Raw genomic sequence first — 27,753 nt, forward strand, 5'->3', positions numbered from 1 at the left:
CAGCTGGAGCAGCACCCAAGGCTTCCCTGGCCCCTGAAGGTGGCTGCCCAGGGTATGCCAGGGCCAGGTGGCTGCACTGAGCACGAGGAGTGCTGGGACCCTCCCTGAGCCCAGGCCTCACTCCCCACAAGGAGATATGAACCAAGAACCTCTTCAGAGGGAAGCTCTCCCACAGACAGCAGGAAGGAACACCTTGGCTGCTTGGAATGGCACAGTAATACTGTTTTTAATGAAGTCCACACACTGCAATTCTTTAAAAGAATAGTAAATCATCGTTTATAAATTTATTTTTCAGAGAGGCTCACATGAACATGTTGAGAAAAGAAATGCTCTCAGAATTTAATGTTAAGTATAAACTTTTGGTTTAACATAAACAAAAGATCTTTCCCAAGTATAAAGTGCACAGTTAGAAACAAATTAAAACAAACCAAATCAACAAGAACAAAATTATATCAAAATGATACTTGATCTTATACAGATAAATGCCTTTACTCTAAGATATTGTTTCTTGAGGAGTAGTAAATTTTTAAAAGCTTTTAAAGAGGTCACAAGCCCTTCTGACCAATTACCTGGTTCACCTGCAGGTCTGAAATACTGTTAGACAGGAGCACCAGAGGTTACACCTTCAGACACATGAGCACAGATACATAAGCAGCAGAAGTACATGGCTACTTGTTCTCCCTCCCTCTAACAGCATCAATTCCCAGGATAAAAAGGGCAAAGGAGATATTACAGGGGTTCTGGAGTTCTCTCACAGCATATTCCCACTGGGTTATTTTTCAGGACCTACCCTGGCCACCCACACCTGACTGCCTGAGCCAGAGGTTCAACACCCCCCTCCCCATTCCAGATATAAAGGCCACAGATTGCTCCAAATCCTGAGCATTACTGAATCTTTTACTTTCTATTTTTAGTTTTATGGTCAGACTTTTTCAAGCTTTGAGGTTTTATTTAATGAAAGCAGCCTTCCTCTTAGACCTGAGTAAAAGATGAGAGGAAAATGGTCTTCACTTGTCCAACAGCACAGACATTCAGAACGCTCACACCAGTAGTGCCAGTACAGGAAAACTGTAAGAACCCTCACAGATCTATGAGAGACAGAAAAATGATGCAGGGACAGCCATGAGATCCAGGAGAACAGGGCACAGATACAAGAATGGAGGTATTCCTGACGAGCCTGTCTGCCCAGTACAGTGTAAAGCAGAGCCTTGGTGCAGGACAGGCAGAACAGGGCAGAACCCTGCTGGCACTGCCCCCTCTGCACACCTGAGCCCCAGCAAACACCTGGGCAGCTCAGCCTTCCTTCAACCACTCAGACCACTGGCCTTTTGAGTAGTCTTTTCAGGACAGGCAGTAAAAAATATTACATTCCATGTATCAAAAATACACAATAAAACAATACAAGGCTGCATGGCACTGCAATGCATTGTTACTTCAATAAAAAATGTGGTCACTTGCAGCAAGAGGCCTGCACCAGTTTTTGAATACCAGAAATTTAATCTTTAATTATCACAAGATTCCCCTCTCCCTTCCCTTTTTTTTTTTTTTTTTTTTCATGAAATTAATTTTGCTAATTTTGAAGATGCCACCCTTGGTAATTTCTTCTTTACCTCACTGTATTTTCAGAAGCATACTTATCCCTCTTTTCTTCAGACACTAAGAAAACTCCAACCCTCCCAAAAACCCCATCAAACCTGGGTTGGGATTTTTTCTCCTAAGACACATATTAGCACACCTAAGGAAGGGATCAGGAGTAGATGGAGTAGTAAAATCTTGTAATAACAATGAATTGCAATTTTTAAAGTTACTCCTGCTACACAGTGCCAATGCATTAAAAAATAAATGAGAACTGAGTTTACTCTGTTGTAATAAGTTGTTTCTTAGAAGCCCATCTGGAATATGCACTTTAAGTATCTACATTAAAACATTCTGTATTGCAAAATACATTCTGCATTTTCTGTGAGTTATTCCAGTCTGTCCAACCAGCTTTTAGAAAAGTTGATTCTCAAATTTACTCATCTTCGGAGGAAGCAGACTGAATAGCACCCAAAAAAAACCCCTGTTACTCATCAAAAGGAAGCCTTTGTTTGCAGCTGGGTTCTGAGGCTCTCCTGTGTTCATTATCTGCCATGTTATTCCAGGTTTCCTTCATTGGAGTTAGATGAGGAGCAACAACATCACCATCCTAGTATTAAAATACAGGAAACATTAACTCACTTTTGCTTTCCATGCTAAAGCAGAGGAAAAGCAGCTCACTCTCAGGTTGAACTGGAAAAAAGTCAATTCAAGGTCACAGAATCTCTGTAAATCAATAAACACTGGTGACTGTGCATCCCAGGCTGGAAACTGCTGCAGTGGGGAGACAAAAGTGCCCTGCCTGAGAAAGCATCACCATTGGCAGTCCAGTTCTTCCTAATTTATTACCAGAAAATCTGGAAGGTCAACTGGCTGTATCCTGGCCACTGGTCTACTAACAGAATCATTAGAGCGTTTCCTGTGACCTCACCACAGCACCTCATTAACACTGCTGCCATCAACCTACCCTTGGTGCTGGGATGTGCCTTGCACTGTCTGAAACAAGCAAGGCTGAAGAGCAGCTGAGGCACTGGGGCTCACCCCAGTCAGATACAGATGTTAATCTGTACTCAGGCATTGCCAACACAAACCATCAGCTGCCTAAGATCAGAACTCAGCTGGCGAGATGCACATTGCTGTGCTCTGCAGCATGCCAGGGCCTGCAGGGTGGATGTGCCTGAACCTGAACAATGTGCTTAGAGGACACAACCACACTCTACAACCAGGGAGAGCTGTTGCTTGATCCACTTGTAAAAAGCCCTTCTAAAATTACCTGCTCTAAAAGACAGATGTCAGAAGAATGACCTTAAGAACGGGCGTTACCCAGTATTCCATGCCTGCATCCCCACCTAGGAATACTCCTCTCCTGCGTGGCCTCTCGTGTTTGAGGATGCAGGTAGGTCTTTCCCCTACCTGGTCTAGTGGAAGGTGTCTTTGCCCATGGCAGGGGTTTGGAACAAGGTGATCTTCAAGGTCCCCTTCCAACCCAAACCATTCCATTATTATCCTATGGTACTTTCAGGTGTCTCCAGCACTACTTCAGGTGAAACCAAAGCACCCCCAGATAGGAGCTGTGATAAAGCCAGGGGTTAGGTGAGTGAGTGGGTGCCTCTGCCTGAATGTCCAACTTGTCAATGAAAAAGCAAGCTTATGGATGAAGATGATGAGCTCTAAACAAGAAACAGAACAAGTGAATTTGTTACCTGTGGTTTGGTGAAATCATTCTGCATACACCACTGAACAAAATACTGTTTTGCAGCTGAAATAATACGTGGATCCTGACTTTTGTAATAAACCCGGACAACCTGCTCCATAAATATTTTGGGTAAAAGCTTTGAAACCTTTGAAATAAAACAGAAAAAAAGCTTTACTATTTCTTGGAATACAGAAGGAAAACAGTAAGAAGCTCCACTACAATCCATGAGTTTTACCCAAAGCAATTGTGATATTCCAACTCCTAGTATATTCCAGTTAAATACTGTTCATATGCAAAGGCTGTCAGGGTTCCAGATTGTCACAGTACAACACACACTGAAGACCTGCAAGGCAATGGATCCCACCACCTCTCCACAAATCCTGCATGAACAACCACACAGGACTCTGAACACTTCCATCACAGGTGGTAAAAATGCTTTTCAGAAGGAAAGTAAAAACCTACCTGTTCTTTACTGATTTTGACTGCCTTGGAAGGATCTGCCTTGCAATAGAAGTGAACTTTATCAATTGGATTCTGTTCCTTCATTCCATAATCCATGCTGATAACCTTGCATGTAAAACAAAGAAAATGGCATTTGTTAATGTTCGTCTTTAGTTTTCTCACAATAAATACAAAAGGCCAAACACACTCCACTCCTGAAAATTACAGTCATCAAATAAAACAGTAATTAACAAATTATTATTAAAAAAAAACAATCTGGTATTTGTATTTTGCATCTTTTCTTCTACTCCCTCTTGCTCTGATGCTGCCAGGTGGATATTCATATTTACAGTGACCAGCTCCCAGTTGTGCTCTGAAACATTCCAGTTTCCAGCACTGGAAGTGGACTGGCCTCTTGCCAGCCTGGGTCTCCCCAAAACACACAACCTACAGAGGCTGCAGCAGAGCGTACAATCATAAACATGAGATTTAGACATTATTTACATTGGCCTGGTACACCAACATTTCTGTGGTCAGCAGGGACCCACTTCCCTACAATTTCAGTTTGTGGGATGGGAAAAGCCCAGGCAAATTCTTTAAAGCTCAGTGAACTACTACAGTGTAGCCCAGTGAAGTGAACCTTCAATGCAAGGGTGCTGTAGGAGCGGCTCGTGATGCACTCTGTGGAAAGCCACTCGCTTTTCCCAGAATGAACTGAGAACAGGGAGTAAGTTGTGTGATGCCTGCAGACTGCCCCAGCTCTCTCCTGTGTCTCAGGCTCCCTCCCTCCCATCACTGCTGGCTGCAGACTGGGCCATAGCAGCAGGTGCTTTGTGCCTGCTAGGCATCAGGAGTGCAACATCTGGAGCCTGGAGGTCACTTTGCCTCTTTTCCTCCCACTGGCCCCACAGGTTTCCTGCCTTCCTGACCCATCCAGTGGCCCCCAGGCTGCTGCCATCTCCACTGCTCCTTGTTGGAGTGAGGACAGTGACAAGAGAGCCCATTTGTCACCAGGAGCAGTGTACAGGTGACAGCCCAGTGAGGCTCCCCGCTGCCTGACCCAAACCCTCCCAGCACAGCAAACCTCCCACAGGAAACTCATTGCCCTCAGACCCTCAAACTGAACCAGGCCTGCAGCTACAGACACCCTGTGGGTTTGTTCTTTCACCAGGGTACACAAGGCTGTCTGTGATTGAGAAGTTTTTACTTGAACCCGCTCTGAGAGGTGTTTACATCAACTATGAAATTCTCAGCCTTTAGCTCCACATCTGGAGGGTCCTTCTCTGGCTTGGAATTAGCAATGCTTTCTGCCAGGCTGTTACTCTGAAAGAAACCAAACCAAAGGATTAACTCAGTAACTCATATTACCTTTATGCACTCTCAAGTCTAGGTCAAGGCAACACAACACATGACACAATATATTTTTAAACCAAAGCTTTCAGTTCTTCACAGCTTGACAAGACTCTTGCAGCAATCTGGTTGTTTGAATTACTGTACACCATGGCTATTAGTACAAACCCCAGTTTTTAGAAATAAAACCAAACTTATGCAAATGAGAAGACCCAAAATCTGCCATTCTGTGAAGGAGGAGCTTTACACCTGACAATGGGGCAGGGGGAGAGCAGGAGTGCACCATCCAGAATGCTGAAGCATGAAAGCAGAAAATAAGTACCTTCAATCAACTGTTTTACCAATACAAATGTGTTGCAATTAAGTTCTCCAAAGCGGAATACTAGACATTTTCACTGAACCTTTTAAATGAAGGGCTGCAGGATCTTACCCTCTAATAAAGCTTTTATATCTATGCAGTAAAACATAAAAAAACCACAAGAGACAGACCACCACAAAACAAAAAAAACCCATAAAGAATACTTCACTAAAGTACTTCACAAAAGCTGAAACCCACAAAGCGGTTGTGTTTGGTTTTGGCCCCAAGGAAATATTCCCTGCTGACTTAGGCTAATGCAAAGCAGAGGAGCATGGTTAGATGTCCTCTGAAATGTGTGAGTCCTCATTCAAAGGCAGTGGCCTTTTTTCAGGGCTGCTGTGTTCTGGGGAAGATGCAAAATTTGAAGCAGCAAGATTTCCTGGGAGCAACTGAGACTCATGGGAGTGCAGCCCAGAGCAGTGTGGAGACTGTCCAGGAGGGAAGGAATTCCGCTAGAAACAGTTGGGTTGTTTTTGGTGGTGTGGGTTTTTTTTTTTTGTTTTGTTTTTTTGTTTGTTTTTTTTTGGTTTTTTTGTTTTGTTTTGTTTTGTTTTGTTTTGTTTTTTTTTTGTTGTTGTTGTTGTTGTTTTATTGTGTTTTTTGTTTTGGTTTTTTTTGTGGTTTTTTTGTTTGTTTTTTTTTGTTTTTGTTTTTTTGTTTGTTTTTGTTTTTTGTTTTTGTTTTTTTTTGGGGGAGGGGGTTTGTTGATTTTTCATTGCAGAGATGCAGAGACTAATGAGCAGAAAATCACACCCATTGCCAAGCTGAGGCATGTGTGTGGTTTGCAGTGGCTCAAGAAACCAAGGAAAGGTTTATTTAGACTGAGAGCAAGCTTGGAGGAAAACCTTGCCAGGAGGGAACAGGCTTGAGGCAGCCTGTTTGTAATTATTTCTACTCTGTATCAGAATGTGTATGTGTTAATTTACTGCCTAATTTTGCTCGCATTGTTTTGAAATTACCTCTCTGGTTTGCATTAACTGGAAACTCAACCTGAATTTGAAAACTCTGAAGCTGTTTGGGATTTTCTTCTGGCTCTGGCCAGCTTGAAGATCACAGAATTGCATAGGGCTGGAGCAACTGGGGTCTAGTGGAAATTGTCCCTGTCCATGGGAGGAAGTTGGAGTGGATGGCCTTTAAAGGTCCTTTCCAACCCAGACCATTCTGTGGTTCTAAACACAACCTTGTGGTGTGTGAAGGAGCAGAGCAGACACAGCTCTGTCTTGTGCAGCTCCCCAGCAGCGCTGGGATGAGACTGAGCCTCTGACATTCCTGCCACAGGCACTACAGGGGGAAACATCCTCCCTCAAGCCCTCAGCTGTGCACCCCGAGCTGCAAAGCACTGCCTGGATATAATTACAGCACCAACAGTGATCCAGTCTCCCTTCAAAACAACACCCTGGATACCCCAAGATTCAATGCCTCTGGCTGGACTTTCAAAGTCAGAGTTTTCCTTTCATTAACCAAGCTTCTAAAAGGAACTGTTTAGAGGTGGAACTCATAACATTTGCTCGCACACCTTATTTGTCTCCTTATTTGTCTCCTTATTTGTTGGCCCACCTATCCCAACCTTCTCCTCAGAAGGGCAGAAACTTGACAATCCATGTACAACCATTTCATGTTTGCTTTCACCTATTTCCTCCTGCTTTTGTAATACAAAATCTCTTAACACTATTTTTCTTAAACAAAGAACACAAGCAAACTTTCTCTTCAAAAAAAAAGATGAACAGCTAGTAGTCCTTTTCTAACCTTATTCTTTAAAAGAGCTGAATTATTTTTATGAAGGCTTTCTAGATACAGACATCCATTTCTGGAAATCAGGAATAGAAAATTTTCACCATTATGGCTGAAATTTGGGGATAAGTAACTGATGATCTGACAACACAGTATAGCACATTAAAAGAGCTGAGCCAGCTGAAGTGAGCTCTAATATATCACTATTTTGAAATAAGACAACAGGAATTAAACTGCTATCTGCTTTGAAAAGCACTCATGAAAAAGACTGGAAAAAGTACATGCATTCTCATGCTTAATACAGAATTTAATACCAAGAAATTCAGCAGCTATTATTCAGTTTGATATTTATTCTCAAAGCCAAGCACACAAATTACAATTCAAAGCAAATGTGTTCCTTATTGTTTTGAAATTTTCATGAATATCAAATAATAACCTTTTCAATCAATGGACTGTAAGAGTCTTTTCTAAGATTTTGTATTTTTCGTAAAAGTTTTTCCTGAAAATATTTCTGCAATAATTCAGCTTCTCAATTTCCACCTGTTGGCATTCTTCTGACTGTTTGTAGATAAAACTTTCCCCAATTTCTTATATGTTTCACAGCTCAGCTACTTAAAGATGGGAGGAAAACTTTTGACTCTATTTTTCGAATAGCAAATAACAAAAAAACCCAAAACCCTCAAACTAAACAAAGCCCACATAGAGATAAATGGATGTGCAGCAACTTCAAGAACATTTTTATGAGGACAGAATTCAGAACCTTCTGCTAAGGGACATTACCTTTATAATTTCCTTCTTTGATTCAGGTCGAGTCTCTCCTAAAAACTTGTATAATTCACGTCGTTCTATTTTACGCAAAATTTCTCGTGCCTCCTCCAGTTCTGGATGACTTGAGTGCAGAATTTCCAGGTAGACACAGTCTGCCAAAGTTGCATTGATTTATGTTACGTATGTCACAATCCAGTGTCACAGTAAAATGAACAAACAGGGCCAAAGGTCAAAGCAAGCAGAAAAACTGCTGGTTCAGGAAAAACACTTTCAGGGAATGACGGAACTAAGTCTGACAATGAGAAGCAACAATATTATCTTAATTATCATTAGATTCACAATGGTTGTTGGCAGAAAAACGATCTCAATTCTCACCCTGGCAACATTGTTATTTCACTAGAAGTTACTTTCTCCTCTTACTTAGCCAGTCTTGTTTAGCAGACTATCCTGAACTCCACCCACTAACTAGCTCAGGACATACCTAAAGACTCTGTCTTGTAAAAAAATAAAGAATGGCCACTAAGCCTTCAGGTTTTCTCAGACTTTGGATGCCAGCATCAAAATCCTCCCTCCTGACTCCACATGACAGTGACACATGCAGCATGATTCCCACCATCAGTTGGAGCAAGACAGGTTTCTTTTGATGTGGCTTCACAGCAGAAAGGTTATTTTTGGCTGTCCTAGAGACTGCTGTTGCCAGGATGCTGCTGCCCTGATCTGCACCCCACAACTGCATTCCCTGGCCAGGAACACCTGGGCAGCTTTGACACATGCTGCAAGCACAGCCCTGCAAGAGCCCACCTGGAGCTGCAACCAGCCTGAGGAGCTCCCAACAGGGTCCAGAACAATCTCTGAGCCATGTACCAAAACACCTTCAACTGGTTTAATGGACAAGATCAACCAAAGCCAGGAACTTCTCCATGAGGAACCACAAACCATGTCTCTTCAGACAAAGAATAGATAATGCAGGGTAAATAAGAAGCCCATGAACATCTTCCCTGTGTAAAAGCAGCAGTGACAAGGAATGTTTTGCTATCTCAGCCTTTACTAGAACTAGTATTTGCTGCCAAATCAGGAGGCAACACATTAAAAAACAACCGTGGTTCTTCACCCAACATGGAAGAAAGCTAGGGAACCTTCTGCTACAGAACCTCCCAGAGGTTCATAATTTGTAGAGGTGCATAACTGGACAACTTCACAGAAGCATCACTCACCAGGGACTGCTGAAACAACCCTTAGGAGTGTCCAGGTTGCAAGCACTTGTCCTGGATTAAAGGACAGGTGTCTGCCAGAGAAGAAGGGAACCTCCCTTAGAATGAAGAATATTAACCCCTTCCCTCCAAATTATTATAACTTTGAAATTACAGGGCTTTCAGGCAAAGATATGAGAAAAGGAATAGCAGTTCCTTCCTAGCGTGTGTGTGTCCAGCAAGGCAAACAAACACCAAGCCCGGCAGCAGCAGCGACCAGAGGCACAGACCCAGCGGCAGCCTTCTCCCACAGACGCTGCCTCCGGGAACGGGGAGGGGCCGGGGTCGCGTTCCCAGCGAGGTCGGGTGTTGGAAAGGTCCCAGTTCGGCAGCTGCTCTCACGAGCAGAAGTTCGCTCCCCTCCCCGTAAGCAGAAAGCAGCACAGGGCAGAACTCTGCAGTGGCAGCAAATTCTCCTCATCCAAAATCTCCCCTGTCTGAGAATGGAAGCAAATTGCACCCTTCCCCCTCCTCCTCGGCTACATCTTTTGTCTCTCTTAAGCATTGTTTATTCCCATCTCTTAGGCAACAATTGGAAGACAATTCCCTGAGCGAAAGGAAAAAAAGGAAAAAATCTAACCCTCCACAGCACCAGAGGCAGGAAGGAGGTTTAAGAGGAGGCCATACTTGTCCTTCACGCTCCACTGTACATCTGATGCTGGTACATTCCTCACATCACTCTCCTTGCCGTTCAGCCCTCCTTGCTGAACAGATGGTCCCAGCAAGCAGCTCCCTGCTCTGGCAGGCTGTGAGAGGCTGAGCTGTCCTTGTTATCCCTGCTGTCCTTGCCCTGAGCCTCGCTCCTCACCAGGTAGCACAGGTAAGCAGGTAGTTACAGCAGGACCCACCAGGCCAGCCGTTCCCCAGGAACAGGCCCAGCACAGGAACAACTTCACCTCAGTTCCTTCCTTTCTGCCCAGCCTTCCATTGCTCAGCAATGCAACTCACGTTCCCCAACTACTGCCCCTCAAAGCCAGCCTCCCTTGTCCTGCCCTGAGCAGAGGCACACAATGACAGAGGGGACTCGCAGCTCCTCACCACAGCAGCAGGAGTGTGGTCAAACTGCAGACGGCTGGGGCATATGAAGGACTGCCAGCAGAAGGCCTTTGGCATGACAAAGGCTAAGGCATACAGGATTCTCTGCAACGGTGCCCTCAGGCCCTGTCACTTCATCCATGGACCAAAGATAGAAGTTCTTCAGTCTCTGTGCTGGCCAGCTAAGGCTTGGTGATGAAAACTCAGGAGGGTTGGCTTGGAAGTCCTGGTGAACTGTAGCTGACAGGTGCTGCAGGAGCTGCCAGTGATCAGGAGCAGCCCTGAGCAGGACCTGCAGCACCCCTGCTCTGCACGCACAGAGCCTTGGAGCAGTAGGGCTGCCTGGCCCCCACTGCAGCCCTGAACACAACCAGGGGAACACTGTAGCCCCACGGCACAGACCAGGAGAGGAAGGCAAGCAGGGCAACCTAAGACCCCACGAGAGCTGTTTGGAACCTGCTTTGGGAATAGCTTCACACCACAACACACATCCAGTACTTCACCTGACAGAGCCACCTGTAGTACCACTCAGAGCTCACTCACATCCCACTTGTGACAAGTGCAACAAATTCAGGGCATGGGCAGGACCTTCTAACACTGCTGAATCTGAACATATGTGGAATATAAAGTTGGTGCTTCTTTCTCTCTCTCAACAGAAAAGTTTTTTAAACTAGAAGGTCTTGCTCTCCCTTATAGCAATATTTCAGAGCACAAGCATTAGACAGCCCAGGTCTGCCCTACCTTCTGTGCACAAAAGCAGTAAAAACAGCATTTTAACAGGTAGTCAGGCTCTTTTACGTAAAAAAATAATTCTGAGACCTCATACCAGTTAGTTTAGTGTAGGCTTCCATGTCCTCCATTGCTGTAGAAATCCGATACACTTTTCCTCCAGAGCCTCTTATCTCAAAAAAATTGTCAGCTTTTTGAAAGGCTTCCGTTATCCTAGTTTGAGACAAAATTACAACTTTGGGATAATACAGTTTTGAAACACCTCACTGGTCAATAGGCAAAATGAAACAAATTGTATATGTTATATACAGAAGATAACAGATGAAACTGTATCCCCAGCACACACTAATCATTGCAACATCTTGTCTCCATGCTGTCACTACACATTCCAACAGAGATTCACTGAAGACAGGTTCAGAACAGAATGTGACCTTTAGATGAATGAGCAAATTCACTTTGTTCTGCTTTAGACTGGGTTTAGCACGGCTGAGACAATTGCAGAGCCCTGCAAAACGGTGACATGATCCTTCAGCTGCAGCAAGGTTCCCTCACAGATGACCATACCTTTTAACAGACTCCTTGCTTCCTGAGTTAGCTGAGAGGGTACAAAGCATTGTAAATGGAAAGCATCAAAAACATAGTGTTTTCAGATGGGAAAAAATGATATTCTAAAGATGAGGTTCTTCCAAATTTCCATGTACCTTGCTGTCATTTCCAGCTTGGACACTCTTTTGGAAAGACTGCTATAATTACAGGAAGCCAAGAACTGAGTTTTTCCTAAACGAAAAAATATGTTTTACTTGTCATATGTAGGTACTGGATTACCTGAGCATTTTTTGTCTGAGTTTTAGAGGATCCCTAAATCAGGAGCTGAAGTTTATGAAATTAAAGCAATCCAAATCACTCTTGTACTGTGTAATCCTTAACATTCCTTTTTACCAAACTCAACAGTTACCCAGCAGACAAGACCCTGAGGAAATAATATTTGGGGATACAAGTATTTCTGATTCTCAAGAAAAGTAAAAATAATAATCTTATAGGGAAAATTCTATAGACATCAACAAGAGAGGTAAAACAGCAGGTAGCCAACTGAGTTGGTCCTGAACAAATCTTGCATTACATAAACATAAAGCCAGGCCTCAGCTGAGCTACATGAGCCCTTTCATGACTTGTTAGTAACCTTGCTCTAGTAACCAGGCAGTTTGAGCTAAGTGGTCTCTAACTTGCAGATAAGGATTTGACTTCAGCTGTCAGCAGTTTAAATGGTTTAAGCACACCCTGGTCCTGTGCTTCTTCAGGCCTTTAGTATTTTTTCTATAATTTAATTTAATGTGGAAGGATGCTTTTGTCCTCCTCTCTTTCTGTTTCTGTTTTGTTAACCAAAGCCTCTATGACACTCTAAGCACTAAGTCTTTTCACAAGAATCAGAAGTAGCTTTTATTCTATGTCACACCTTCTTGATTTTCTGAATATTCCAAATGGATATGGATTGTTCCAAGAATTTAAATATAAATTTAAAAGGAAGGAAAGGAAAATATACTTGCATTATTTCAATGATGTTGCCAGTCTTATGCTGGTATGCTCTCCGGTGCAGGCAATTCCGGGTGTGGAACATCTCGTACAAATTTCCAACCTCCTGAATCAAAAAAACTCTATCAGCATTTACTTTTGCCACTGTCTTACTAAGAAAATTAAAACAATCAATCAATTCATCAAATTAGTTGTCTCCTCCCATTCACAGCATAAAGCAGAATGATTATTATTCACAATTTCCAAATTTTGAAACTGGCTCAGGCCACCGCAGGAGAGCAGAGTGCTGATAATGACCCCAGGCAGCCTGGCAGTGAAGAGGACCCCTCATCCCTCACCACAGCCACATTCACTTCCTGCCCAGCAGACCTGGAGCAGGATTACGCAGATCTGATGGGTCTCCCCTGACAGGATCTGCCACAAATCCTTTCAAACAGTGGTTTGTTCTCTCCCTCCCCCAGACAGCAGCTTCTGAGAAAAACTTTCAGAGCAGCAAATACTTCTCTCCCTCTTGGGCTAAGGGAGCATGGGGCAGGCCCCCAGCCACGGGGTGCAGCTCCCCTGTGTGTCCTCGGGTGCTCTGACCCCCCTGGGCTCCACGCGCTGCTCACCTTGTCACGGGTGCAGATGTGCTTCTGGTTTTCCACTTCACAGACCCGAGTGAAGATAAGCAATCGCTTATAGTCAAAATTATTCGGGATTCCCAGGTGATGGCAATCCCTAGAAATATTCCACAGAGTGTTTAACGATATGATAATTTTTGTACATACAGTAGCATTTTGTCAATAGGAATTCATAATAAAATGTAAGATTTGTACCTTGCAAAATAATCCCACTTGTCAACGTCAATGCCATTTTTTTTATTAGCTACAATCTCATAGAGGAAACTTTTCTCCTTTGGTCGACCACGGTAGGGCCACTGACAGGGGAGACAGGAAGAAAAACATCAGAAACAACAAGAAATTAAAGTATATCAACAATGTCAAACGGCTTTTTAAAGACAGTGGGAATACACCTTGACTTTGCTTGTGATAAACATCCAACACTGAGGTAGTGAAGAACACAAAGACAAGGAAAGAACTTCCAGAAGCTATCAGGCATTAGAAATCCAGAACAGGGCCTAAGCGGCTGTCTTCTCAGAATCTCAAGAAGAATAAAACACATGAACACAAGTATTCATTGCCCAATGCTCTACTAAAAGAAAGCCTGCAGCTTTGAAATGAAAAACAACAAAGAACAAAAAAAGGAACATATCGACAAAGAGGGGAAATTTTGCAATTATTTCATTTTCAGGGAATTAAATACACAAATATGTCCTGCAAATCTTCTGCAATCCACAACTTCATAGAACAGAGTTTAAAAACATTTACTTAGAAGTTTTAAGAAAATTTTTTTGAATATTCAACTACTTAAACTTCTGCCTCACAAGGATCAATTCAGCCATGAGGTAAACAGGAAATGAACACCAAAATAATAAGATACAAGGTGCACATTTTCTTGAAAATGTAAAGATCCTTCACCTAAAAAAATGCCACAAAGTGGCCTTGAAATTCTGAAAGTGGAAAGCATTATATGCAAACATGGCTTCCATGTTACCTGTACTACAGAAATACTAAAACGGATGTGAATAGCAACGGAAACACACGCAAGCAGCAGGATGCAAGTACATCATGGATAAAAATACCATGATCACAAACCTCTGCTACTGGGACATGTTCAGGACACTGTTTATGTCTGGTGCCTGAACACTCATTGTCCATGTCATGACAGAGGCCTGCAACCACAGTGCACAGCCTGCCAGTGCAATCTGCTGCCTAACACCAGGAAGGTGCTGCCATGTATCATGTGTGGCACTCCTCTTCCTGGTATCCTGCTGGAAAACAGGCACAGAATCCAAACAAGTTAAACCAGACACAGGTAAAGAACCTGGCACAAGATCAGTGCTAGTGGCAAGCACCAAGATTCGTGTGCAAATGAGCCCAGTGGGATAAAAATCAGCTTGTGGATTTTGTAAACGGATGTCCTCTTCCTATAGCATCTCAGACTCAATTTCACCATGCCAAGTTCCTTGTATTTGCCGTGGGATTGCTACCCACTCCTGCAGCAGAAAATAATGGGCAGGTGTGAACATTTGTGGGTTACTTGTTTGGGACTACATATAAATTCTGATTAGGACCAGATTGCCCTGACAGATCTCCCACTGACTTCAGCTGCTACCAGTTCTTTACACTGGTGGCAACTGAATGAGTGTCCTGGAAGAGATGACAAAAGCTGTAAAGCATAAAACGAGGAGAGGACCTGAGTTCTTTCAGAGAGCTGCAATGATTAACAACTGCCATCTCTTAATGCATGCCTCTTGAGGCAATCCATTTCTTCAAATCTTATCCCTGCCTCTATGTTTGCTAGTGCAATAAATCCAAGCATTTTGCTGCTGTCATGAAAGCTGTTGTGGCTCTGGCACTTGGGCCAGGCTTGGATTGCTCACTGCCTCATTGCTGCCAGTGCCCAGTTTTGTTATCCAGATTGGGGGAGGCCTCCTTTACTCTAGGCCAAGCCCCGCATGATCCCTCAGCTGCTCCTCATCATACTTGCATTCCAGACCCTTCCCCCAGCTCTACTCCCCTTCTCCATTGCACCTCAGTGTCTTTCTTCAAGTGAGGCGCCCAAAACTGAATGTAGAATTTGAGTCGTGGCCTCAGCAGTGCCCAGCACAGGGGCACTGTCACTGTCCTGGTCCTGCTGGCCATGCTATGGTTGGTACAGGCCATGTGCCATTGTCCTCTTGCCCACCTGGGCACATCTGGCTCACTTTCAGTCACTGTCAACCAAACAGCACCTCTTTTCTGCCTAGCCACTTTCCAGCTGCCCTGACCCCAGCCTGTAGCAGGACCCAACACCTGGCATTGTGGAACCTCACACAATTGACCCAGGCACATTGATCCAACCTGTCCAGATCCCTCCTTCCTGAGGGATCCTTCCCTCCTTCCCTAGAGCCTTCCTGCCCTCCAATTGAGCATGACCTGCATTTCCTAAACCCAGGCTGGCTGGGCCTGGTTCCCTGCTTGTCCTTTACGTGCTGCATGATGGCACTCAGGATGATCTGCTCCATGACCTTCCCTAGCATCAAGGTCAGGCTGACAGCCCTGTAGTTCCCTGGATCATCCTGACCCTTGTACATGGAGTCACATTTGCTGATTTCCAGTCAACTGGGACTACCCAGGATGGCACGTAAATGATGAAAAGTACCTTGGTGAGCACTTCTTCCAACTCCTTCCACTCAAGTACCCTATAGTGGATCCCAGTCACCTGTTAGGTTCCCTAAATACAAGTAACTTTCTACAGTTTTCTTCTGATCTGGAGGCTTTGGGGTAAGAATTCTCAGGGAGCTGTAAGCACATTAACACATCTGCCAGCACTGTAAGAAATAAACACAAAACTCCTCCAGCATCAGTTGTGACAAGATTCCCAGAACTTCATGGAGCTAGAAGTAACATATAGCAGAAGCCAAAATTATCTGTTCTTTCAGCGAAATGAAGACATTTCTTGGGATAACCATAGGAGCAACACACTGACTCACCGATTTCACACAGGCAGTTTCATCTATAGGCCCTCCTATTTGTTCCTTGATGAACAACATATCTTCTTCCAGGACAAGATCATAGGACTTCATGACTTCTTCTAGTTTATTGGAAGTGATCAAGTGCTCAAACATTTGAACAGAAGTTGTTTCATGCTGTGAAAAAAAAACCCATCCAAATATTGTATTACATAGTTTAAGCATCTTTCCTGCAGTGTCACAGCTTTACTCCCAGTCATCAGCACTTCCTAGGAGGGCACATTGGCAGACTGGTGTGAAGTGCAGCAGCTGGGTGCTTTCCTAGTAATTTTCAATTAAACAGAACAGGAAATCACCCAGTCTAGAGTCCAGAAACAGGCTCTTCAGCAGACAGCTGTCAATTCTGTGTGTTGACAAACAGCAGTAAGGCAGTTACAATGCTAAAAGACAAAAGAATAAATTTTGCTGTGTAAAAGATTAACCAGTTTACTCATCTGATTTTGCTAAGAAATCAGAGAGGCCTGAAAGGACTGTGTTGCACTTCACATTCACAGCAAGTAACTGTTGAAACTGTTCAAATTTTGGAAAACTTGAATTCTAAACACTATTGAATATCCTGTCCTTGGACTAAACATACTGGAAAGAAAACTGCCAGTTAGTATTTTGCAAATGTAAAATATATTCTGTAGAAAGCTCTCAATACACATTTTAAGGCACAATGTTGGCCAAAATGATCAGTGCAGCCCTAACAAGGATATCATCACAAGATTAGGAAACAACATTCTGGTTTTCATTTAAGCCATCAAAATGATGCAGTAAGGTAAGGCCAGATGACCACTATAGCCTCACAAGCACTGGAACTCTTTAAAGATTAATTATTCTGCCTCTAAAGTTTTCAGGTTTGTCTTTTTATTTTAATAGTGAAAAGCCTACCTTCCAATTCAAATCTGGACGAGTGAGTGGAATAAATCTTCCATCAAACATGTGTGAAAATGGCCCATGACCTTAAATATAAAGATTACACAGGCTTAGCCTGATACATAGTTGTCAACAAAAGTTCTTGAGCAAGCTTAGGATCTGAATTCTCCTGTATTTGACTTTTCTTGACATATCACAGAATCTGGTTTGGAACAGACATTAAAGATCATCTCATTCAGACCCCTGCCATGGGCAGGGACACCTTCCACTATCCCAGACTGCTCCAAGTCCTGTCCAATCTGGCTTTGAACACTTCCAGGGATGGGATGGCCACAGCTTCTCTGGGCAACCTGTGCCAGAGCTTCCCCACTCTCACAGGGAAGAACTTCTTCCCAATATCTCATCTAACCCTGCCCTCTGCCAGTGGGAAGCTATTCTTTCTTGTCCTGTCACTCCAAGCCCTCGTCCAAAGTCCCTCTGAGCTCTCCTGGAACCCCTTTTATGTGGTCTAAGGCCTCCCTAGAGCCTTCTCTCCTCCAGGCTGAACACCCCCAGCCCTCCCAGCCTGGCTCCAGAGCAGAGGGGCTCCAGCCCTTTGTGTATCTCCAAGGCCTTGGGGCAATTACAGGGTGCATAAGTAGCACCCCATCCTTATGTTGGGGCCCAGGGCTGGTGGCAGCTCTGCAGGTGGGTTGTCACCTGAGCAAGGCAGAAGGGCAGAATCCACCCCCCACCTCTGCCCATGCTGGGGATCAGTCCAGCACATGGCGGGTTCTGGGCTGCCTCTGGTCCTGTCTTACCCACCAACACCCCCAAGTTCTCCTGAGGGCTGCTCTCAATCCACTCTCCACCCCTCCAGCCCATCCAGGTCCCTCTGGATGCCCCATCCCTTCCCTCCAGTATGTGACCCCACCACACAGCTCGGTGCTGTTGGCAAACTGCCCAAGGGTGCATCAATCCCACTGTCCCCATCACCCACAGAGATATCCAACAGCGCCGGCCCCCACACAGGGCACTCCTCACTGGGCTCCACCTGGACATCAAGCCTGTAACCACCACTCTGAGTGCAACCATCCAGATAATTCCTTCCCCATCATCTGTGAGGTAGACTCAGGTGTAACAAGTACACTTTCCAAGATACTTCGAGTACTACTGCACTTAACAGCCAGTTCCAGTACCTACACCACAGGCAAGTACTGCAGCAACACTAAGAATATTAAATTACTCTGTGTCAGCTCTGAAAAAAAGAAGTAGCTATGAAATAAATGTTACAATTTTTGAAAGTAACACTAATTTTCATTCTGAAATGTTTAAAGAGACCTGGAGAAATCACAGAAGGAAGTGGACACTTCAGCCACTGAGGGCAGAACTCTAAGCACCATCTGGAAACAGGACAAAACACCAGCTAAGAGTGGCTACAGATTCTGGAACTGTCTCCACAGATGTACTCTCCAGACCAAACAGAACACATAAAACCTGTCTTGGAATATGGCCATGCACTGAGCAGCCCAAAACATCTCACATGTTCTGACCTCACAGCCAGCTTTTCATCCTGGTTAGCTTTCCAAGAGCAACAACCCATCTCAGATGTTCCTTACCCAAATCGTGACAAAGCCCAGCAATTTCTACACAGAGGATGTCTCGCTGGGTTATATCCAGTTCTGGTTGTCTCTCCTTCAGTGTACGAACCAGACATCCTGCAAGGTAGCCAACCCTGTTGCAAGAGGAAAAGAAAGAAATATAGCATTAGTTTAGGATGAACAGAAAAAGAGAAGCTCCCCTATTCTGTTTTGCTCCATTAAGTCACAGCCCTTGTTTGAGAGGCAGCATACAAGGAATACCCAAACCCTGACATGGGAGAGAATCACAAACTGCTTCCTGTAGCAGAGTTTTAGTCCTCTGAAAGCAAAAAAAGCATGGGATACCATGCCCAAAACACAGAGACTCTACAGCATCCTGCAGTATCTTGTAACACACAACCCCACAGTAGCTGTGTAAGGGAACAGCAGTGCACCACTGACAGTGAGAATCTTGAAGCACCTCAACTTACACTGAATCTTTGAATTCCAGTCAGGACAAACTGCAAAAGTCCACAACAGTCACCAAAGCATTTGGTACTTTTTTCAAACTGCTGCTTTAATAATAGCTCATGACAACTATTTCTCTTCTTCTCATTCATTTTAGATTTGAGATTTTATTTAATTGAAAGGGCACAAAACCAGCAGGAGCAAATATATGGCACATAGTCCCACAAACTGTTTATTATAACCTCTGCACAAACCTCTTTTTCTATTTGCCTCAACAGTTCCCCTTTAGTACAGCTTAAAGCAAGACAAGGCTTTCTATGATGAGGTAATATGTTTCATTAGTCCAAATTTCACCATTTGATGGCTTTTTACTAGACCATTAAGCACACGAAGTTCACTTCTATTTGCAACAGTGTAGAAATCTTTGAAATTATATACAAGTGGAGAACAACTGTCCTAAATTTAACTCGATAGATCAATGGAAGTGTTCAAAAAAATAAAGCTGCTGATAGAACTGGATTTTTCAGACTTCTGTTGTGAAAACTTTCTTTATTTTCAACCACAATTCTGTCTTTTTGGTTTACCAGATGCAATCAATCCAGGCTGCCTCATTCATCTGACCGTTTTGCAAACAGCCATTTGAATCTCATTATAAGTAAGTTTTACTCCACAATATTTCAGCACCAACAAAAGCAACTTTAGGCTGGCCAGATCACCTGAATAAAAATCACTTACAAGCTTAATTTCACTGCCACTTGAGATATACCCTTAAAACAACCTCAAATTTGTCATTCATCAGCTTTCCTGAGGAGTCTGAATGACCTAGCAACATTCTATGAATCCTTGCATCCATCATATTTCTGCTTAATGGAATGACAGCTATCAGCCTGCCAACTTGCCATGGATTGCATGAAGCACATCTACCTACAAAGGCAAACATTACAGATCAAATGGATTTTGGATGTGCTGGATGAGATGTGGGGATTATAACCATCTAGCAGATCATAAGAGTAGCCCCGGTACACTTACTAAGTTTATGCTTTAAAACTTGTATTTTGACTGAGGGAACATAAAGCATTTACAGTTCTTAGCTAACATTATTCTTAGAATAATAAAGGATAAGGAACACAATCTAACATTGATCCATCTTGGTTTGTTTATCTGTCTTTATTAAAAGCAGTTCAAGGGAACAGCCCACAATCAGATGGGATATACAGGAACATCTGAGACCAGAAACGCCCCCCCAGCAGTTTTCACCAGTGCTCAGACAGCAGTGCCCCTTAGCTGGCACTCCACAGCAGCGGAACCAAACGTAGGCATATCCAGATGCCAGAGATGCCAGAACCACCAGATGTGCCAGAACCACCACCTTACCCCAGGGAGTGTTCAAAGCGGTTGTGAGAGGCTCCTGGAAAAACAAAGTACGTGCCACCCAGCTGCTTGATATACCGGAGGCGCTGGAATTGAGGGGTATCGATGATCCGAACAAGCAGCGGATGCAATTCAATGTGCCCATGAATAGGATCATTAAAAACCTACAGAAGCAAGAAAAAAAAACCAAAAACAACAAAAACAAAAACCCCAACATTTAAAATTTGACTTCAAAAAGAAACAGGCACCAAGGTAAAGGATATCTAGAATGGTCAGGTATTCGGTGGGAGAGACTGTTCATCTTTTGTAAAACAGACATATCCTGCCAACCCTGTATCAAGATCTACCACAGAATCATAGGATGGTTGGGTTTGGAAGAGACCTTAAAGAACATCTTGGTCCAACATACTAGGGAGGGACACCTTCCACTAGACCAGGTTGCTCCAAGCCCTGTCCAATCTGACCTTGAACACTTCCAGGTAAGGGGCATCCTCAACCTCTCTGTGCAACCAAATTTATCTTGGAGAACTACTAAAGCTTGACACCAAAAAGATAAAACTGCCTATTTCACATAGCAAGGGAAGTCAAAATGCCTAAAAATGTTATCTCCAACTGCGCAATTCCAAAATTTAACATGTGTGAAAACTGCTGTCTTTATTAACCTCCTATTCCAAATAAAGCAGCATACTGCAATGCATGTCTGAGATATCCAATAAAAGTGTTTGGCTTGATACTGTTCATGCTTTTAAAATCAAATGTAATGTTGCTGGGTGGAAATTATGATTGTTACTTTTTTCTTAGAACAAAATATAAACCCCTAAGATGACCAAAATATGAAAGAAGTACTTCCTGATAAGCACATATTTTTAGAGACATCTCAGTAACTACAGGGACTCAAGTAGAGAAGGTAAACACATTTAATCATTAATCTTTGCTGTTAAACTGCAGGCAAAACCATTCCATCACACACATATCTTGGTCAAATACTGAGACAAATAAGGTTTTCCTGTGCTCTCTACCCTTGGTCACTGAGCTGGGAGGGCTCTAGCAGATACGCAGACTACTACAGAACGTGCACAGCCCTGGTCCCAGTTAAAGCAAAACACACCACTGGGAGAAACAGCTGGACACAGGAAACAGTGAAAGCAAGAAGGAGTCTGTTAACTCAGGCCTGGGGAAAAACTAATAAAATAAACCAAGGGGAGACTCTACACAGAGGGATGTGAAAGGGAGCTTCTCCAACACATGTCAAACAGCTCTTCTGCTCACAATTTAATTCCTCACAACCTGCAGGTGCCCACTGAAAGCTTCCACACAATGATTCTAGTATTTCTTCTAGTTAATATGGTTTTTCACAGACCACCACTACCAAGGACCCAGAGTTTGCTGCTGTGCAAAGGAAAGGCACCAGCCGGCAGCACCAAGAGGGGGAAGGCAGAGAAGGGGAGCAGAGCCTTGTGCAGGGCTTGGGGCAGGACCTGGCCATGGTGTCCCCATAGCATGGATTACCTTCATCACCTCCATGTGCTGCTGTTGCAGCTGCGTCAGGCACGCCAGCACTTCCAGTCGCTCAGCCGGGCAGCTAGGAAGGAAAAAGAGACAGTAAGAGCAAAGTCTGCAATGCATGACCCTTTACAATTTGCAGTATATATGGAATTACTTATGCAAGTTCACATTACTTTGATATTCCTTGATGGAAGAAGACTGTAACTGCAACTTTTTCAGAAAAATATTGAAAGCATTTAGCCTTCTAAAATCAAGTATAGAAGGAAGGAAACAAATAGCTACAGAATATGTCTGTAGAGCAGTGTAAGTGCTTCTCCCACTTACACAGAACTGAGAAATACAACCACCAAGAATCTGATGAAAAAAATTGTGTAAGCCACACCTGGAGTCCTTTAAACGTATTCAGATGCTGCATGTTGCTTTCCCATAACCAACATTTTTTAAGGATGCAAAACTTCTTTAAACTAAAATGTCAGAGTCCCAACAAATTATTTTTATAAAAAATTCTTGTAGTTAGTCAACTGTCTATTAAAAAAAAAGTAAATTTTGTCAATTTTACTTGAATTTTACATAAATTAATTTCAACTCCAGCAGCAAAACCACTGCAGCTTTAAAAATGTTCTAATTTTGTTGAGACTGATTCTTCTATTTTGCAAAGATATTTTGCTGTCATTTTTAATAAATTATTAAAGGTCCCCTTCACAACACACAGCTAAACTTCCAGTGCAGATACTCTACTGTAGCAGTCTAAGAGCACAGGTGGGACAAGTCCAGAGAGAGAGGTAATATGCTCTATCACACCTACTTTTACTAACTCTGTCTGCAAGCCTTGCCCTTGAGCTAAATGGTTTCAGCCTCACTATGACAGCAAACACTATCATGAGAAAATACTTTTTCTCCAGCAGTTAACCACCGGGATCGGTTTGATATCAGCCTTTCAACATAAAATTTAACAGAAAACTATTTGCCAACTATTAGGAAAAAATACTGCTTGATGCACTACATATTCTCATCCGAATCATTTAAGAATTCACAATCCCTAAAATATTAAAGGCATGTGATGTTTGAGCTGTTGGTGAGCAGTGTTCCTCTCAACCACTTGGTATTGTTTTCCCTAACAGGGAACTCTTGGGCTGTAGCTGCTGCTCAGACTTTCACAAGGCAGTGCTGGAGCATCTCTCCTATGCAGACAGGCTGAGAGAGCTGGGGCTGTTCAGCCTGGAGAAGGGAAGTCTGCAAGGAGACCTCATTGAAGCCTTCCAATACCTTAAGGAGATCTATAAAAAGGAAGAAGAGGGACTTCTTATAAAAGCAGATGCTGTCAGGACGAGGGGCAATGAATGGTTTTAAACTAACAGAGGGCAGGGTCAGATTGGATACTAGAAAAAAAATTGTTCCCTGTGAGGGTGCTGAGGTCCTGGCACAGGTTGCCCAGAGCAGCTGGGCACCCCACCCCAGGAAGTGTCCAAGGCCAGGTTGGACAGGGCTTGGAGCAGCCTGGGATAGCAGAAAGCATCCCTGTCTGTGGCAGGGGTCTAAATGAGATGATCAATAAGGTCAACCATTCCACAATTCTAAGATGAAAAGCTCCCTTGGTGATGCCCAGACCAGCATGTGTTCCATGATACGACTCTGAGGGCAAAGAAATCAACATTGTGACCAGCAGCTATTAAACTAATATAATGAATGCCTTTAACAATTTATTTTTCACACAGAATCACAGAATTAACCAGGTTGGAAAAGACCTTTGAGATCATCAAGTCCAACCTATGACCTAACATCACCCTATTAACTAAACCATGGCAATAAGTGACACATCCAGACATTTTTTTAAGTACCTTCATGGAAGATGATTCTTCCACCTCCCTCCTGGGTGGCCAATCACTCCTTCTGTTAAGGATTTTTCCCTGTCTAGCCTAAACTCACCCTGGCATAGCTTAAGATTGTGTCCTCTTGTCCTGTCACTTGTTGCCTGGGAGAAGGTACCTCCTTTCAGGTAGTTGTAGAGAGTGGTAAGGTCTCCCCTGAGCCTCTTCTCCAGGCTAAACAACCCCAGCTCCCTCAGCCACTCCTCATAAGGCTTGAGTTCCAGACCCTTCACCAGCCTTGTTGCCCTTCTCTGGACATGCTCCAGCATCTCAACATCCTTCCTAAACCGGGGGGCCCAGAACTGGACACAACACTCAAGGTGTGGCCCAACCAGCACAGGGGAAGAATGACTTCCTTAGTTCTGCTGGTCACACTATTTGTATTTTAATATGATCTGTTCATATCTGTCATCTGGCAACCCTTTGTGCCCCACACTGGGCTCCAAGAAGGATTGTCGTGGATTAACCCCAGACAGGAACTCAGTCTCACACAGCCACTCACTGCTCTGGTGGGATGGGGAGGAGAATTGGGAAAAGGTTATACCCTGCATGCTGGACACTGCTGTGACCAATTGCCTGGATACGCCACCTTCCCTGCTCTTTATCCTCCTTCAGATAGAAAACAGCTGCAGGGCATTTTTCACCTGAAGTCTAAAAGGCCAGACCCTCCTAAGCAAGACAAATCCTGTTAACAGAGGAAACTGTAGTTTTCCAGGGCTCTGCAGACAGATTTCCTCCAACAGCCAAAGCAGCATTACTGATGGCTGCTTGGAAATGGTGACAACTGGCACTTCCTCATCCACTCCCCTCCCTGCTTTGTCCACACCCTCCTTCATGCCACAGGTCACAAGGACGAGAAAATCCCTTTCCTGTGCCCAAAGAGGTCAGCCAGACAGCCCCACTCATCATTTGTGTTCAGCATGCAGCACTCTGCACCTCACATGAAACATCCACTGGCAGCAACATGAGAACACCTGGGAAACTCACTGCCCTGCCTCCAGGCACCACTGCCCCAAGCTCTCCCCAAGCTCTCAACATCCAGGAACCCAGGGAACTAAAGACATGCATTCATTAGTGGCCTGTTGCAGAGAAACGATCAAACTTACTGCAGGACAGTGTGCAGCGGACAGCAAAAGAATTGCTCTTAGCGCAAACTTAGAGATGTTTACTAAAAGCAGAATGCTTGAGCAATTTCTTATCCAACTCTTAACAGTTTGAGCTTAATAGAAACAAGATGTCGAATCTCAGAGAAGGAAACTTATACAAGGTTAACAGTATCTCATACAAAGAAAACCCACAAGCCACCTGTAAACCCATCACCATCTGCTTTCGACATCAACTGAGAGCTCTCCACAGCCCTGTGCCCCCATCACCTGTGTCCCATGCTGAGGGATCCCTGGCTACCCCATCCTGCTGCCCATGTTCAGCACTGACAGACAGTCTCTGACTCCCCAGACTGGCTGCACATGTCCTGTGTGTCCTGGACACCTGATGCTCCTTCTCTGCTAGAAGGAACCAGCCTCCTGGCAAGTCCTACATAAAACTAGACACCAGCTTGTCATTTCAGTCAGGCAATTAGCTGGTACTTCAGCAATAAATAAAACCTTCAGCTGCCTTACACAACATCACAGCATTTCTATTTGCACATTTCAAACTGCTGCAGTTAAACCTCTCTTCCACAAGAAAAGAAACCAAAAATACCTTAAGGATTCCAGCACGTCTTACCTTGTCCAAAGCACAGCACTTCTGCCTTGTCCCGTTGCATCACACCAGCTTTTTATTGTCTCATGCCCAGACACCCGCCCTTTCCCACTCCTCCTCTGCATGCTGATGTCTCACTAGAACAGCGGAAGAGCCCTTCAACCCAGCACAGCATGAGCTCAGACGAGCCTTCAGCCAAGGAGTCAACACCAAATTTCTCTAACCCCCAGCAGAAAGCACAGCTCTGCACTTGTGTGCACCTGCCAGATTACACACCCCAGCCTACCTCAGGGCCACCAACCACAACAACAGCAAACAGCTGGAGCCAGCACGTAGGTTTTGAGATAAATTTGAAGGAAACAGTATAAACAAGGGAAACAAAGGAATAAAGAAAAGACATTATAAGATTAAAAACCACCAGGAAGTATGTGGTGAGCAAGCAGGCTCACATCCCAGTAGAGGGGAACAAGAGAGGATCCCCAGTAGAATGGAGAAGGGGCAAAGGGGCCTTTCCAACACACAGAATAGCAGGACAGATTCAACTCTCTGCTCTTCCAGAAAAGCAAGAAACTATATTCACCAACAGAAAGATAAAAGGGTTTTGGGACCAGTCATCCCGCACTGCTGGGAACAACCCTTTACACACTTTAGAACAGCATCCAGTGTCCCTGTGTTCGTGGCAGGTGACCACTACCAGCCAGACTGCCTGCTCTGGACTGCTCAGGGTGGTGGGGGCTCATAGCAGCAAGGACTCGGCCACTCACCCACAGGCCCCAATTCTGCCAGGACACACTACAACACAGCAGCCCACGCTCCTGTTGGCACAACAGAGAGCCATGTGCCGGCAGCTGCTGCAAGGCTGACCTGTCAATGCCCTGGATTTCTCCAAGGGAGTCGGGTGACACTCGGCCTCTCCTGAGCAGCACCTCTGCTCTGTCAAACATCGGGGCTGCTGTCGTTCCTGGAGATGGTGCAGCAGCAACTTCAAGCAGAAAAGTGAGTTCCCATCACAACCCCTGGAGTTCACTCTTCTGTTCCCAGCAACACTCCAAAGCTCACTGTGCTACCCAATGAATTTTCATTAAACCTTGCTAAAGGATCGAGGATTCTTGCTTATCATGGTTACTTGGGCAGCGAGCGTCCGCGCCGTGGTTGTGCTGGGATCAGCAGGGAATGGGAACTGCTCCGAGGGTCTGGGATCAGCCCCATCGAGCCCTTTCCCCTGCGTTCCCCCCGCACAGTTCCGCTCGAGGCGTTCGGGGCGGCCGCGGCCTAGAGCCGCGCCGGGCCGGGCCACGCGCGTGTGCAGCCGCTCGCTGCGGGCCCGGCCCGGCCCGCCGCAGCTCCTGGGCCTCGGGCCCCCTTTCCCCGCCGGCGGCGCTCACCAGATGCGGATGAGCTCGGGGGCGCAGGCCGGCAGGTCCAGCAGCATCCTCCCGGTGACCCCGCTCTCTGCGGGAGCAAGAGAAGCGTCAGCGCCAGCGGCCGGGCCACACGGCCACGGCCACGGCCACGGCCCCGGCTCCGGCCCCGACCCGGCCCGCCGTACCTCGGAAGCGGCGCAGTAGGCTGGGATCGCCCACGCCGCAGCGGACGAGGTGCTGGCAGAGCCGCTCCGTGTCCCACAGCCGCGGGTCGCTGCCGGGGCCGCGGGGCCCCTCGCACCGCGCGCGCTTGGCGGGAGCGCCCGCCGGGCTCCCCATCCCGCACCGCCACCGCGCAGGCGCCACCGGCCCGGGGTCCGGCGCGCAGTGACGTCACCGCTCCTCGCGGCCCCTCAGCCGTGCCTGGCCATGACGGCCGGCCCGACAGAGCGGTCTGGGAGCGGCTGCAGCCCCGGGAGGAACCTCCGCCCGCCCACAGAGCCCGCCGCACCCCACAGGGCGGCAGGGTCCCCTCTGGACCCCGCCGGTGCGTGTTCGCCGCGCCGACCCCGCTCTAGGGGATTCACGTGGACTTCCTGGAACCCTGCGCCGGCACTGCCCGGTCATCTTCCCAAATCCTAGCCACCATCGCAAACACCAGCTGCCACGTGGTGCTCCCAGAAGAAGTGCCAGAGCACTGCTGCCTTCAAACAACAGTGCTGAATCTGAACTCGTTCAGGATCTCATTCCCAAGACATCATGGGCCATGGGAACAGCCTCACCACAGCTGACAGGTGCCCTGTTGCTCCCAGCCATGCTAATGGACATCGCAGCCATCCCAGGCGGAGACACATGGGCTGGTTTTTACGTATTTCGTTCTCATGTAATTTCCCAATATCTATGAAAACAGCTCAGCTGCCCAAGGCCTCTGAGTGCCATGAAGGCCGCAGAAGGGGCCTAAAACTTTGGCTCCCCATTA

The 27,753-nt window shown here is 45.2% G+C and overlaps 1 protein-coding gene across 3 annotated transcripts; it reads right to left on the bottom strand.

Annotated features, from left to right (window-relative positions):
* Positions 1-227: 227 nt before the first annotated feature.
* Positions 228-27,113, bottom strand: SAMHD1 (SAM and HD domain containing deoxynucleoside triphosphate triphosphohydrolase 1). 3 transcript variants are annotated; one of them, XM_053993369.1, is made up of 16 exons: positions 26,960-27,113; positions 26,796-26,862; positions 21,845-21,917; positions 20,339-20,499; positions 18,536-18,651; positions 16,953-17,023; positions 16,041-16,196; positions 13,282-13,382; positions 13,075-13,183; positions 12,478-12,569; positions 11,031-11,146; positions 7,932-8,071; positions 4,946-5,035; positions 3,734-3,838; positions 3,279-3,416; positions 228-2,185 (listed from the first exon to the last, which is right to left on the bottom strand). In XM_053993369.1, exons 1-16 carry the CDS (start codon positions 27,111-27,113, stop codon positions 2,063-2,065), a joined length of 1,812 nt encoding a protein of 603 aa, XP_053849344.1. In that variant the 3' UTR covers positions 228-2,062. The 3 variants fall into 3 exon arrangements, with proteins under 3 accessions (XP_053849344.1, XP_053849346.1, XP_053849345.1); XM_053993371.1 differs by lacking the exon at positions 26,796-26,862 and having other exon boundaries at positions 229-2,185; positions 26,960-27,039; XM_053993370.1 differs by lacking the exons at positions 26,796-26,862; positions 26,960-27,113 and adding an exon at positions 26,275-26,606 and having other exon boundaries at positions 229-2,185.
* Positions 27,114-27,753: the final 640 nt, after the last annotated feature.

The sequence above is a fragment of the Vidua macroura genome, chromosome 17 (assembly GCF_024509145.1).
Source record: "Vidua macroura isolate BioBank_ID:100142 chromosome 17, ASM2450914v1, whole genome shotgun sequence".
NCBI lineage: Eukaryota > Metazoa > Chordata > Aves > Passeriformes > Viduidae > Vidua > Vidua macroura.

Excerpts from the sequence above, each read along its gene's own strand:
- SAMHD1 (XM_053993369.1), bottom strand. The coding sequence starts at position 27,113 with ATGGGGAGCCCGGCGGGCGCTCCCGCCAAGCGCGCGCGGTGCGAGGGG. Across the intron at positions 16,197-16,952 it reads GTCCAGATTTGAATTGGAAG|CATGAAACAACTTCTGTTCA; the intron begins GTAGGCTTTTCA and ends TTTTTTTCACAG. Across the intron at positions 8,072-11,030 it reads AGCCTACACTAAACTAACTG|ACTGTGTCTACCTGGAAATT; the intron begins GTATGAGGTCTC and ends CAACTTTGGCAG.